The sequence below is a fragment of the Saimiri boliviensis genome, chromosome 8 (assembly GCF_048565385.1).
Source record: "Saimiri boliviensis isolate mSaiBol1 chromosome 8, mSaiBol1.pri, whole genome shotgun sequence".
In the NCBI taxonomy this organism is placed as follows: Eukaryota; Metazoa; Chordata; class Mammalia; order Primates; family Cebidae; genus Saimiri; species Saimiri boliviensis.
Genome location: NC_133456.1, coordinates 92,915,474 through 92,930,361, shown reverse-complemented (window position 1 = coordinate 92,930,361; position 14,888 = coordinate 92,915,474). Strand labels below are relative to the sequence as shown.

The following is a 14,888-nucleotide window of genomic DNA, read 5'->3' as shown; positions in this document are numbered from 1 at the left end:
ATGCTCACAACTGATCACTGCAGAAAACTAGGTGCATTCAGTGTTTTAGGCCACAGTGTGCCATTTTGTGGGCCTTCACCTAGTGATTCAGAAGAATACATTCCTGCAAACTTCTGAATTTAAGACAAACAAGCTTGCACATTCTGCACATGTATCTCAGAACTTAAAGTATAATAATAATAATACTTTTTAAAAAATAAAAAATAAAATGGAAAGGAAAAAACTCGAAGATGCTGAAATATTATTGTTGAGGCATCATGTATCCTCCATTTTGATCCTGCCAACTGGTCACTGTAAACTTTCCTAATATTGCTCCATGCTGCATTAGATCCTCAACTGGGCATCAACGACCACTATTTGTCTTCATGAACAGACAGCTTTATTTGTAGGCCACTTAATTAACCTGGGGTTAGATTAAAAAAAACCCAGTCATTTACGATTGGGAACATGTCTCCAGTCTCTTCTAGATTGGAGACATGATCTGCAGCCCTTTATTGATGACCTAGCATTTAGACAGGCGATAGATGGAGATATGCCTTTCACTTAGCCATAATTTTATATTTCTTAAGATTTAGAGTTTATACCAAAACACTTTGCTTTATTTTACTCTTACTCCTAATTGCAATTATTGGGTGGTTTTGTCACAGCAATCATGTCTTGTTTTTGATTCTCTGGCAACATCGCAGTTGAGGATCTGTGGGTGTAAAACATGTTTTATGAGGAGGAAATCTAAATGACTAAAAGATGTGAGATATTTTGCTGAACTGCCATTGCTAATCTGATTTAATAGCATCTTAATGGCTCTGGATATTTTGAAGGTTTGACAAGCTTAGAAACTTGGCAGTCAGCTTTAGAACTCTAGCATAGCCAGTTCCATTTCAGGTCCATGAGAGCTAAAGGTCTTGGATGGCCATTTGGCTTCTCAGTTAGGAAGCATCTGTTAAGGGCTCTTTGTGTGTAGCACACTATGAAATAAAAAGACATGATTTCATTCCATGGGAACCTACAGACTTAGAGAATTCCAAGTTAATGAAGAGTCTAAAGTTTCATTCTATACTGGAATTATTGAATTGAGTTCTAAATAATACATTTATAGAAGGACTTGAAATGAAAGAGGGAAGGATAAGTGTTTAGCCTAGAATTGACTTGATTTGTGGCATTCTTTCAATCATGCATTTAACCAACAAATACTCACTGAGTATCTGTTGTCTACTTGTCTCTAGAGATACACAAGTCTTTCTCTGCCTTCATGGGTTATAGTCTGGCTAAGAAGCCTAATTGCAGTTAGAGGCAGGACTGAGGCCATACTAAGGGGAGACTAAAGAATTAAAGTAGATTCACTTAAGTTTTGATTTTGGTAAAATCTGCCATGGAGCAGTGAAGGGTACAGTGAAATCAGGTATAGCATCACAGCTTAAGGGTGAAGAAACCTAGCCTGGTCTTGGGAATCAACCAAAGCTTCCATGAAGAGTTAGACAATCTAAGAGAAAACGAATAATTTCAGGCAGTGCACACATTATTTGTTTAAACTAGGAATTGGCAAACTCTCTCCACAGGCCAAATCTTGCCTGTGGCCTGTTTCTATAAATAATTTTTCTATAGAAATGATGAGTATTCTTGCTAATTCTTAGATTCTCTTACCATTTTTGCTGTTATAGTATGTAGTATCTTATCTGTTTTTTTTTTTTTTTTTTCAATTACATTTTAAGTTGTGGGGCATATGTACAGATCATGCAGGATTGTTACATAGGTATGGACATGCCATGGTGGTTTGCTGCATCCATCACCCCATCATCTACATTAGGTATTTCTCCTAATGCTATCCCTCCCCAATCCCCCCACCCCCTTATCCCTCCCCATGCCCCAACAGGCCCCGATGTGTGATGTTCCCCTCCATGTGTCCATGTGTTCTCATTGTTCAACACCCACTTATGAGTGAGAACATGTGGCGTTTGCCTTTCCATTCTTGTGTCAGTTTGCTGAGAATGATGGTTTCCAGTTTCATCCATGTCTCTGCAAAAGATGTGAACTCATCATTTTTCATGGCTGCATAGCATTCCATGGTGTGTATGTGCCACAGTTTCTTTATCCAGTCTGTCATTGATGGGCATTTGGGTTGGTTCCAAGTCTTTGCTATTGTGAACAGTGCCAGATTGAGAATATGTGTGCATGTGTCTTTATAAATGATTTATAATCCTTTGGGTATATACCCAAATACCATTAATGGGATTGCTGGGTCAAATGATATTTTTATTTCTAGATCCTTGAGGAATCACCACACTGTCTTCCACAATGGCTGAACTAATTTACACTCCCACCAACAGTGTAAAAGTGTTCCTTTTTCTCCACATCCTCTCCAGCATCTGTTGCCTCCTGATTTTTTAATGATCACCATTCTAACTGGCATGAGTTGGTATATCAATGTGGTTTTGATTTGCATTTCTCTAATGACCATTGATGATGAGCTTTTTTTCATATGTTTGTTGGCTGCATAAATGTCTTCTTTTGAAAAGTGTCTCTTCATATCCTTTGCTTACTTTTTGATGAGTTTGTTTTCTTCTTGTAAATCTGCATTAGTTCTTTGTAGATTCTGGATGTTAGCCCTTTTGTCAGATGGGTAGGTTGCAAAAATTTTTTCCCATTCTATGGCACTCTAATGATAGTTTCTTTTGGTGTGCAGAAGCTCTTAAGTTTAATTAGATCCCATTTGTCTATTTTGGCTTTTTTTGAGACAGACTCAGTCTCTGTCACCCAGGCTGGAGTGCAATGACTGGACTCACCTGGACCTCCCAAAGTGCTGAGATTACAGGCATGAGCCACCACACCTGACCGGGAGCTTTTCATAGAACAATTGTTGCAATTTTTTTTTTTTTTTTTTTGAGACGGAGTCTCGCTCTTGTTGCCTAGGCTAGAGTGCAATGGCGCAGCTCACTGCAACCTCTGCCTCCCAGGTTCAAGCAATTCTCCGGCCTCAGCCTCCTGAGTAGCTAGGATTGCAGACACATCACCACGCACAGCTAATTTTTTGTGTTTTTAGTAGAGACAGGGTTTTACTATGTTGGCTAGGCTGGTCTCGAACTCCTGACCTCAGGCTATCCACCCACCTTGGCCTCCCAAAGTGCTGGGATTACAGGTGTGAGCCACCGCGGCTGGCCTGCAATTATTTTTTTTAGTAGAAAATCCCACTCTGTAGAAGTTAGTAAATGTCCCTTCTGTAGTTAAATTTAGTAAGTACAGATTCCAGCTAAGGCAACCTTGGCTCACTGCAACCTCTACCTCCCAGGTTCAAGCAATTCTCCTGCCTCAGCCTCCCAAGTAGCTAGGATTATAGGCATGTACCACCATGCCTGGCTAATTTTTTATTTTTAGTAGAGAAGGACTTTTACCATGTTAGCCATGATCTCGAACTTCTGACCTCAAATGATCCGCCAATCTCAGCCTCCCAAAATGCTAAGAGTTACAGGCGTGAGTCATTGTGCCTGGCCAGGAACTTTTCATAAAACAATTTTTGCAATTTTTTTCAGTAGAACATCCCACTCTATGGAAGTTAGTAAATGTCCCTTCTATAGTTAAATTTAGTAAGCACAAATTCCAGCTAAGGCAGGTGTTGGCAAAATCTTACGGCACACAACTCTGCAAATTGGTCTCCTTCTGCCAACAGAGTGCTCTTTAAATTGTACTTAAACAAGCATGATGTGTTGCTGATTTCTCTTTCATATTCTCTAAATTGCCAGTTGTTTTGTTAAATTCTGTGTTCTTACAGACATCAGCATCAACTTTAGTAATTGCCCAGATTTTGAAGGAGATACTGTTGCCACAAGGTCTTCAACAGAGTCCAGACTCTGGATGGACTTTGTCCCCGAAGTTGGGACTCCATTGCTAGAACTCTCCCAATGACTAGCACTTAGGATATGTTTATTAATGTTAGTTAGAACTTCTTGCTTTTGCTCATAGTTAGGAAAGCTGTTCTCAAAGTATATTCTTCAGACCAGCAGCATCAGCATCACCTGGGACTTCTCAAAAATGCAGATTCATAGGCTGCATCTCAACCTATTAAATCAGAAAGTCAAGCCCTTTAGTCGATTCAGTTTGTCTTCCTCATGAAATCACCTATTTTGATTATTCAATAAACAGTTAGTTATTGCCTGCATATGCCCCATTACTAATCAATGTGCTAAAAAAAGAGTATCCTGTAAATGTCATGAATAAAAGGATCAGATCTGTGTTATCCACAGTGTGACCCCATTCTGGGCACAGCACATGGCTTATGATTGGCATCAAATGAGTATTGATTTAATGTATTGGAATATTAACACAACTAAGCCCCTGTCTTCTGAAGACTTTGATGTATGGAATTTCAAGTGCTGTGACCTTCATTACTATTATTGTATCTCTCTTACTCCAAAGAATATAAAACATTGGCAATGAATTTTAGTGAATTAAGACATTTTTACCTTATGCATGAAACTATATTAGGTGTTTTTATTTAGAATTGAAAGCAAGAGTTGTCTTTATAGGCAAATCATGTATTTCATATAGCAGAAAAGTATGACTGAGGTTGTATATGTTGGTTGAACCAGACTAAATTATATGTCTTTCTTACTTCTGCTTTGCCTTGGTTGTATAGACATGGGTAGGCCTTTACATCTTCCCACCTTTTAAATAGTTTGAAGATGAAAAGGGGGTTCTGGAACAATTCCATCAACGTTCACACTCTTTTAGCCTAATCATTCTGTAAATCACCAGAGCAGCTGTGCACCAATTAATTGTGAAAGTGTACAGGTGGTCAGCAGAATGAGTTGAAAAATGCACTCTTGTTTTAAGGGGACTTTAGTTTTTTAAAAAACAAAAGAAGGCAACAGCTTTTAAATTTAATGCAGAAAGTAAAGGCCAAAATAGTTAAAATAAAAAAATAGTCAAATAACAACATAGACTGTGCCAGATGTAACCAAATTAAATGGAACAGTTCACAGGTGTTCCAAAACAATGTTCATAATATAGTTGAAGAAAATTTCTTTTCTCATTTTTATGACTTTAATACTAGGACGGTCTTTATATACAATGAAAAACTTTTAAACAGCAGTGAAATTATGCCACTCTTATCTCTGATCCTTCTCTTTATGTACTGTATGACTGCCATATATACAGATTAATCTGTTATTACTGATGACTCTGTTATTCACTTTCCTTTAGCCATAAATATGGATCACTGTGTATCAACCCAGAAATCACTCTGTGTGACTAAACAACATATACAGATCATTTTAGTGAAGAATGATATTAAGAGAGTGAACTTGTACTAGAAGCTACAATTATACTTAATAAATGACTTCCATGCCTGGAAAGAAGGATATGTTTGACTTAATGGCTATTATATATCACAGCATAAAGACCTGCATTCCTACATCTTTTCTGCCCTTTCACAAATTCTTACTCATCACATATTTTTTCCATATTGCTGGTATTGGGCTAAAATTTATGAATGATACAGAAAAAAATGAGAATAATTTCTATTCCTAAAGCATATAAGAGAACAACGGAAGAGATGCTCTGTGTGTGTGTCTATCTGTCTATATAACTGTAAAGATAATAGGAAACAGCATTGCTATTTAAGAGGTGCCCTGAAGTTTATACGTAAAATGTTTTATGTCAGTAGTTACTGAATGCCTGCAAGTGAAGAGCCTGCAATGGAAGTTAGGAACATAGCTCTGAAAAAGACAGACACATTATTTGGTGTTATATGTTTTGCCATCTAGATGGAAGGCAGACACTACACTCATGAACAAATAAATGAAGGAATTATAAATTGTGATAAGTAACATGAAGCAAAATAGTAGTAGAGAATAACTCTATTTTGAGCATGAAAATATGCCCACACAAAGACTTGCATGCAAATGTTCATGGAAACATTATTGGTAATAGCTAAAAGTGGAAGCCACACAAATGCCCATGAACTGGTGTTATGGGTTGAATTTTGTCCCTTAAATAGATATGGTAAAGTCCTAACACCCAGTGCCTTTGAATATGACCTTTTTAGAAATAGAGTCATTGTAGGTGTAATCAGTAAAGATAAGGTCAAGGTAGAGTAAGATGGGTCCTAGACCCAATATGCTGGTGTCCTTCTAAGAACACATACACACATGTCACGTGATAACAGAGGCAGAGATGGAGTGATGTGGCTGTAAGCCAATGAATGCCAAGGATTGCCAGCTACCACCAGAAGGTAGGAAGGATTCTGCTCAGAGTCTCAAAGGGAGCATGACCCTGGTAAAACGTTTATTTATGACTTTTATCATCTAGAACTGTAAGAGAATAAATTTCTTTTGCTTAGAGCCACTGAGTTTGTAATGCTTTGTTAAGACATCTCTAGGAAACTAATACAATCAGCAAATGGAGACTGAAAATGTGGTCTATTCATACAGTGGAATATTATTCTGCAATAAAAAAGAACAAACTACTTGTACATGCTACAACATGGATGAACCTTGAAAACACTATGCTCAGTGAAAGAAGCCAAGCACAAAAGACTACATAATGCACACTTATTTATGTGAAAGTTCAGGAAAAAGCAAATGTATACACACAGAAAGCAGATTAAAGGTTTCCTGGGGCTGAGACTAGGAATGGGGATTAGTTGTAAATGGGCATCAGGGATCTTACTGAGTTAGAACGGAGATGTTCTAAAACTAGATTGTAGTGATGGTTGCATGACTCAGCAAATCTGCTAAAAGCCATTGGATTGTACACTTACAATTGGTGAACTCTTTAGTGTGCAAATTATACCTTAAAACCTGTTTTTAAAAAAATTATCAATGGAAAGAGTGAGACAAAGGTAGAAGTTTTGATAATTTGGGTCATTTAAAGACCACTGTGGGCTAGAGAATAGGACCTGCAGAGGAGAGGGAACGGTAGTAAGCAGGTAGGGGATTCAGGGAGAGCAAATGTTCAGTTTGGGCCTAAACAGGTAGGGTTTTAGGATATGGAGATAACAGTTCAGGGATCTGAGACATTGCATCTCTCCGTTGCCAATGATATTTTAGTCCTTCCACACAAGATTGTGTAACATATATTTGCTCCTTGGTGTAATTTTCGTGACCGGATTAAATAAACACAATTTTATATGTGATATTTATAGACAGAGAGAGGCTGGCAAAAAAAAACATAACCACTTCTAAGACCTCCTTGCCCCTTGTATTTTAACCTTATTGTCTCATCTCCCTCCAACACATGATACACTGCAATGCAAGCTGTCTTGATTTCTCGGGAATAGAAAGACCTCTTTCTCTCAAGGCAGTTCTTTTTTTAATTAACACTGCTCTCAGAGTATACAGCCGTATACACAGTACTAAAAGGTGTTAACTTTCTCACTGCACTCAGAGTCATCCTACTGATATTTATGGGATGATGATTCAACTGTACAGGCTGTTTGTTAGCAAGTTCAGCAGCTGTGTGTGAATGTTGTTGTTAGTATGCCCTGCGTCTTTACCAGGCCAACTTTGTGCAGATGCTCAAAGAAAGGCATCAGGGGCAAGAGAACTCAAACAGCAGAGGCTGGCCAAGAAAGGAGGAATGATTTTGTATCTGAACATGTCAAGCCTGGGTGTAGTGTATTTTAACCTACTTTTGTATATTATTCATTTTGTGATGAGAGGCCATTGTATATGATTAAGATGAGAAGTCAGGGGCCTGAGTTTCAATACTGACTGGTTTTCTGTGGGACTAAAGACAAACCATTTAGCTCTTGAGATTACAGCCTTGCTTATAAAAGAAAGGGAGAGATTAGAACTGTGATTTTAAGCTATTAAGGGATAAGTGTCCCTTCAAAAATAGGTTGCTAGCCATGGATCCTCTCTTTAGAAAAAGTGTGCATCCGGCCGGGCGTGGTGGCTCAAGCCTGTAATCCCAGCACTTTGGGAGGCCGAGGCTGGTGGATCACGAGGTTGAGAGATCGAGACCATCCTGGTCAACATGGTGAAACCCCGTCTCTACTAAAAATACAAAAAATTAGCTGGGCATGGTGGCACGTGCCTGTAATCCCAGCTACTCAGGAGGCTGAGGCAGGAGAATTGCCTGAACCCAGGAGGTGGAGGTTGCAGTGAGCTGAGATTGTGCCATTGCACTCCAGCCTGGGTAACAAGAGTGAAACTCCGTCTCAAAAAAAAAAAAAAAAGTGTGCATCCAGCAGGAAAATAATACCAAGATTAAGATTGCCAAACCAAATTATATCAATACCTTCCAAATCCAACAGTTGTTGTCATTCCAGAAAAGAAAAATGAAAACAAAAACAATTATGTTCAAGTTTGTGTTTTGACAGCGTACCTCATAGCAAACTTAGCTAGATTGCAAGTCATCAGACAGAGGGTTGATTCTGGTTTTCAGTTTGAGGATATTCTCTTATTGCTTCTCACACTCTGAAATGGCTAATGAAAAGGGTCACCTCAGCAGGGTGCAGTGGCTCACGCCTGTAATCTTAGCACTCTGGGAGGCCAAGGCAGGCGGATCACCTGAGGTCAAGAATTTGAGACCAGCCTAGCCAACATGGTGAAACCTTGTCTCTACTAAAAATACAAAAATTAGCTATGCATGGTGGCCTGTGCCTGTAGTCCCAGCTACTCAGGAGGCTGAGGCATGAGAATTGCTTGAAGTTCGAAGGGGAGGATTGCACCACTGCACTCCAGCCTGGGCGACAGAGCAAGACTCTGTTTCAGGAAAAAAAAAAAAAAAAAAAAGGCAGGGATTATCTCTGCAAAGTGAGTGAAATTATTTGTTATTGCGCCTGACCCCATCCATTTTTCTGTCTTAACCTTTTCTTCTAAGGTTCAGTCTCTTTTTCCTCTTGACTAAGGGAAGCCTAAAGGAGAGATGAAAATGGAGAGCCCTATTTTTTTTTTAGTAAACTAGGTAATTCCCAACTCTTTATGGACAAAGTTAAATCAAAGATCATTAAAAATGACCAGAAATGGAATAAGAATAAATGTATTAGAACAATTAGAATGGTGGCAGATAAAGTCAAGCATGTATTGATAAGAAATAACTGATAATGTTAGGCACGGCGCTCATGCCTGTAACGCCAGCACTTTGAAAGCCAAGACAGGTGGATCACTTGAGGTCAGGAGTTTGAGATCAGCCTGGCCAACATGGTGAAACACGATCTCTACTAAAAATGCAAAAAGCAATAGCTGGGCATGGTGGTGCACAACTGTAGTCCCAACTAATCAGGGAGCCTGAGGCAGGAGAATCACTTGAACCTGGGAGGTGGCAGTGAGTTGAGATCATGCTAGCCTGGGTGATAGGAGTGAGACTTCGTCTAAAAAAAAAAAAAAAAAAAAAAAAAAAAGGAAGAAAGAAATAATTGATAAGTATTTAATTACAAAGCAGGACTTAGTTTGTTAAATTGTGTTACCTTGGCCATAAGTATACAGTCATTTTCCAGGATATAGGAAAAGTGGGAAAATATGACCCTCCAAATGAGTATGCCATTGGCAAGGTAGGTATAACTTAAGTTTTTTCTATATTTGTGTCCTGTTATTCTTTTTTCAATGGTCCAAAATGTGATAAAAATACAGGCATTAGATGTTACCTTGCATATACTAATTTATTATTCATTTACATTGGCCTTGGAAATGAACGTAAAAGTTGTAGCCACAGAATGATTACTCAGAAAAATTATTTTATTATATAGACATAATTACGCATGCAAGTATTCTAAGTACTTTTATTAATAAATATTACAAATTCAAATTTTTCTGCAGTATACTTCCAAAGAGATAATTTATTTAACTTTCCTGATGACTGGCACTTTATCCCCTTCTCCTTTTGTTCCTTGAGACTACCTTAAAACAATACTTTTGAGGGGCAAAGTTGTATGCGTGGAAAATTTAATCCAGGCAGATGGTATGGTGTTGTAATACAAATTTTTCTGTGGCTGTAACTGGGAGAAGAGCCACAATTCATGACTGCTAGAGATAGGACCTGCTTTAAATGAAGGAATTAATTGTGCACATAATGATGTGCATGAGCATTCTACATTAACAGAAAAATGAGTTTTACACTTTGTACATTTTATAAGGATCTCTAAGACTTAGCTCCTTTATTTATTCACAGGAGTGATGGGGGAATATGAGCCCAAAATAGAAGTGCAGTTCCCAGAAACAGTTCCGACTGCAAAAGGAGCAACGGTGAAGCTGGAGTGCTTCGCTTTAGGAAAGTAAGTTCTGGTTTGTGTTCTTTCTCCTCCTCCTTTCAACTTGAGCAGGTATGGAGTTTTGCTTTGGTTTGGTTTGGTTTTTTTGCACTCTTCACAGTGGTGGTTTCTGAGGTGACTGAAAAGCAAGTGAAGCCTTTCTGTTTGTAATTCTGTGTATGCATCTTGGATTCTGCCCCCTCTCCATGGAGAGAGGACGTGTAATGGTGCAAGAAGGATTAGGCTGCCACAACTGACATGGTCACAAAGGAGAGGAGAATGGGCAATTCTGAAAAAGTATTTTGTTCTATTTTTATGACCTGTAATGTACATGCTGTCTAACCCAAAATGACAAGAAAACAGTGACCTCCATTTGTGCTACAGTTAAGCTGACTATTTGGAAAAATATGGACTTTCATTTTGTCCCCAGTTTGTAGAAGATGCGTTAGACATTTCTTGACTTTCTTTTTAAACTGTCAGTCTCCTCTCTCCACTTTGGATTTCCTTCTGCTCTGGCTAGAGATACAGTCTGTTTTACACAGTTGTCTGAAAATTCTTTACAACTTTCTTATTCAGTCTGGATTATCTTGAGAAAAAACTACTTAGAAACTAGTTAACTTTTCCTTAGAGAATATGTCAGAGGGCATAAAGAACATGAAATGCACATCACTTGGGATTGTTATTTGCCAGTAACCAGCAATAAAGGTTTGGCATAAACAGTATAAACTGTTAAGTGAGAATTTTGACATCTTCTGTGGATTTTAATGATCCATGTCAATCTTTACGACCAGCCTATCTGTCTGACCAACACATTACTAACTCTCTATTCCCTGTGCCCCAATGTTGAATAAGGCAACAACACTAACTTTTTTTTTTTTTTTTTTTTTTTTGTAGAGGTAGGATCTGGGTATGTTGCCCAGGCTAGTCTCAGACTCCTGGCCTCAACTAATCCTCCTACCTTCGCCTGTCAAAGTGCTGGGATTATAGGCCCAAACCACTGAGCCAGGCAAAACTAATTCTACCAATCCTTATATTAGCATATAATCTATTTTCTTATGAATTTTGTGTTTTACAACAATCATAGACAGGTTCCTTTTTTCATTATATTGTCAGTTGTAATAGAAATGTTGTTTTGGTTTCCATGTGTTTTCACGTCATGACACGTAATCTACAGTAGTATCTTTACTTTGGTACAGTACAATACAGTGGTATTTTTTATGTCCTAAAAACTTACCATATTAAATAAATTATGACACAACTATAGACTGAACACTCTACAGCCCTTAAAAGTCAAGTTGTAAAACAACATTTAAGACATAGAAAATGCCCATGACTTACTGCTAAGAGAACAAAAGCAGAGTGCTGATGGTATAAAATGATTACACTTTTCATTTTTAAAGTATTTATGTATGTATAAGCATTTATATATATGAAATTAAAGATGAGAGCAGGTAACTGGGTAGTCTAGATATGCATTTGATGAATTTTGTAAGGTGACACCTTGAAAAATAGTCTGTGAAGAAAGAGCAGAATTCACGTTGTTCACACTTCAAAGAAGGCTATGAATTAAACTCTATTCACACTGTTTAAATGGTGCTAGAATAAAAACAAAAAAAAAACCCAAATTGGCTTCTTCAGTCTACACAGACGTGTTTGAGTATGCACATCCAGCTGCTGAACCACATCATCGTTGCCCACTTAAGAGCAGAAAAACTACGTTTCAGTACAGTTATTTTTAAAGCCATGTATTAAGTATATATCTCATTAGTATAAAGACACCGATTATGTACTTTTCATAGAGGCTTTCTGCATTTTGAGTTAGAGTCTGTCTAACGAACTTAAATTCTTCTAAAACAAATATAGTAGAGTTGATGGCTTTAATGTTTTAAATACCATCTCAGGTTTCCCAGAGAAGATTAGCAAGTCTTTAGTCTAATTACTTCTCTGTGTGTGTTTTTGTGAAAAATAAATAAGTAAATAATTGTATCCCCTGCCAGGAAGCCACAATCTTAAAAGCTGTAGTTAGCTCACTAAACCATTGATTTGCAGACTCAATGATGCCCTCTCTGCAATTTAAAATATGTTCTACCAGTTATGGCAGTAGGATGATAGATGCCTTGAGAGTACATAAAGACTCACAGATGGCATCTTTCCTTTTCTTACTATTTTAAGCGAAGTTTCCCCAACCCATCTTCCAAATGGATTGCTATAAGTTGGTAAGGTTCTCAATATATAAATGACAAGGAGAAAAAACATGTTGTTCAAAACAATATACCTTGAGTGAACCCTTCCTCTATGTCAGCAATTAGGTTGTGTCTCTCACATTTTATGAGCTCATTATTTCTACTGAATTCAATATTTGAATATTTCTCAAAGTAGGGTACTTGCATTGTTGGTGCATAGATTTATGAAAATATATTGTTTATGTTATCTGTTACTACATAAACCAACTTAAAAGGAACACCAGAACTTTATTCTGTCTTACAGTTTGTGGGTCAAAAATTCAGACAGGGCTTGGCTGCCTGATTCTTTTGTTTTTAGTGGCATCCTTCAGGTCTTTTAGTGGCATCCTCGGGTCTTTCTTCAGTAGTATTCAGTGGGCAGATGGAGCCTTATGTACAGCCTCTCCTTCCTGGCAGTCTCAAGGTATGTACTTTTCTCGTAGGACAGCTCAGGGCTGCCATGAGACAGAAAGTAGAAGCTGTCAGTTTCTTAACACCTGAGCTTTCATCATACAACATCACTTCTATCTTATACATTAGTCAAAGTGGTTAAAAGAGCTACCAGGTTCAAGGGTAGGGGACGTAGACCTCATCTCAATGGGAGGAACGTGAAAGAATTGAGTTATCTTTAATTTGCCACAAATGCACATGAACATTTTTATTTTCATATTTTTGATTTAGAAAAAACATGTATGAGGAAACACATATAACATATACAAATCTGTTTTTATTTCAGTGATGATATTGTATAGGAGACAGATCACCTTTTTTGTTTTTTTTGGAGATGGAGTCTTGCTCTGTATCCCAGGCTGGAGTGCAGTAGTGTAATCTTGACTCACTGCAACCTTGCTTCCCAGGTTCAAGTGATTCTCCTGCCTCAGCCTCCCAAGTAGCGGGGATTACAGGTGCTTGCCACCATGCCCAGCGTTTTTTTTTTTTTTTTTTTTTTTTTTTTTGTATTTTTAGTAGAGGCGGGTTTTACCACGTTGTCTGAACTCCTGACCTCAAGTGATCCACCCACCTCAGCTTCCCAAAGTGCCAGGATTACAGGTGTGAGCCACTGTGCCCTGCTAGATCACCTTATTTAAAGTTAAGAAAAGTTATTTGATTTTAAGAAGAACACTAAATAAATAATATTAGAGATGTGGATATGGTTAAAATTGTAATGGTGACAGATGAATGAATGAATTTGCAAAACACTTCAAGCTTATATGTGCAGAACCAAGAAGGAAGAGGTTGTTAGGAGAATAGCTTCAAATAAAAGGTTCCGTTTTCTCTAGTTTGATTCACTCCTTTTCATTCTTACTATCAGTCCAGTACCGACTATTATCTGGCGAAGAGCTGATGGAAAGCCGATAGCAAGGAAAGCCCGAAGACATAAGTCAAATGGAATTCTTGAGATCCCTAATTTTCAGCAGGAAGATGCTGGTTTATATGAATGTGTGGCTGAAAATTCCAGAGGGAAAAATGTAGCAAGGGGACAGTTAACTTTTTATGGTAAGTGTGTGTTTTCAGTTTATCATTTTTAGTACAGCAGCACTTCCTGATGTTGAAATCATAAGCCGAGAGGCATTCAGGCATTTTGGGAGAGATTGTGTAGAATAGGGCTATGTGAAACTCATGGTTTACTCCATAATTAGCCCTAGTTGATTCTGGGTATGGAGAGTGAGGTTGGCGGGCAAGGATGTTGACAGAGCAGAGAGGAAGACATTAGGCTGATGTGTTTGGAGGATGAGTATAAGTGTGAACGCACTTGCAAAGAAGTCTCTTTTTCCTCTTTGCATCAAGCTATAAACCTGACACAGGAAACATTTTATTTTTCCTGCTTCTGATTCATCTTTTTTTAAAGCTCTGTGCTTTTCTTCATTAGAATTTTGATTTGAGGCTTGTGTTAATCTTTTGTAATTGCTCCTATTTGGTAGCAATTTAATATGGTACCATGAACATTTCAAAATGCACACTGTCCAAATTTAGTTCTTATCAGAGTGGAACGTGACAAATCTCTCTCACCCCAAAGACCTTTTTATGTGCAGCTGCTCCGATTCCAATCAAATCATCAGCATTGATCCAAATAATATAAATGTAAGACCATTAGCACATGGTCATTATTGAGCCTATCTTGGAAACCCTGTTAGGATATTGATTTGAAATCTAGAAAAGGATTTTATTGGATACGCATTTTGAAAGCAAACTGAGTTCTGCCAAATTGGAGCATGCCAGAATCCCATCTGTCTGGGATGCAGAAAACAAATACTATAGATTGATAATTATTTTAGAATGGTTTAAACAAACAACAATGCATGTTAAAATGATGAGAGTAGTGCTGTAGGGCAAGTTGTAGCAAGAGCTTTAAATGTTCTTATTTCTTGGAATAACTGATCCTGCAAATGTCTATTTATTTCACTAATTCTTCTTCCAAAGCATTTTGGTTTTAAGATATAACCAAAGTTCTAAGCTCCCCAGCAGACAGAAGGGACCCCCTT

The 14,888-nt window shown here is 37.9% G+C and overlaps 1 protein-coding gene across 12 annotated transcripts in view; it reads left to right on the top strand.

The window, feature by feature from the left end:
* CNTN4 (contactin 4) overlaps positions 1–14,888 on the top strand; it is a 979,069-nt gene that overhangs the window by 786,092 nt on the left and 178,089 nt on the right. For all 12 annotated transcript variants that reach the window (XM_074404876.1, XM_074404882.1, XM_074404881.1 and 9 more), the window contains 2 exons: positions 10,105–10,207; positions 13,718–13,902. In XM_074404876.1, the coding sequence (XP_074260977.1) occupies positions 10,105–10,207; positions 13,718–13,902 (288 nt within the window). The remainder of the gene's footprint in view (positions 1–10,104; positions 10,208–13,717; positions 13,903–14,888) is intronic.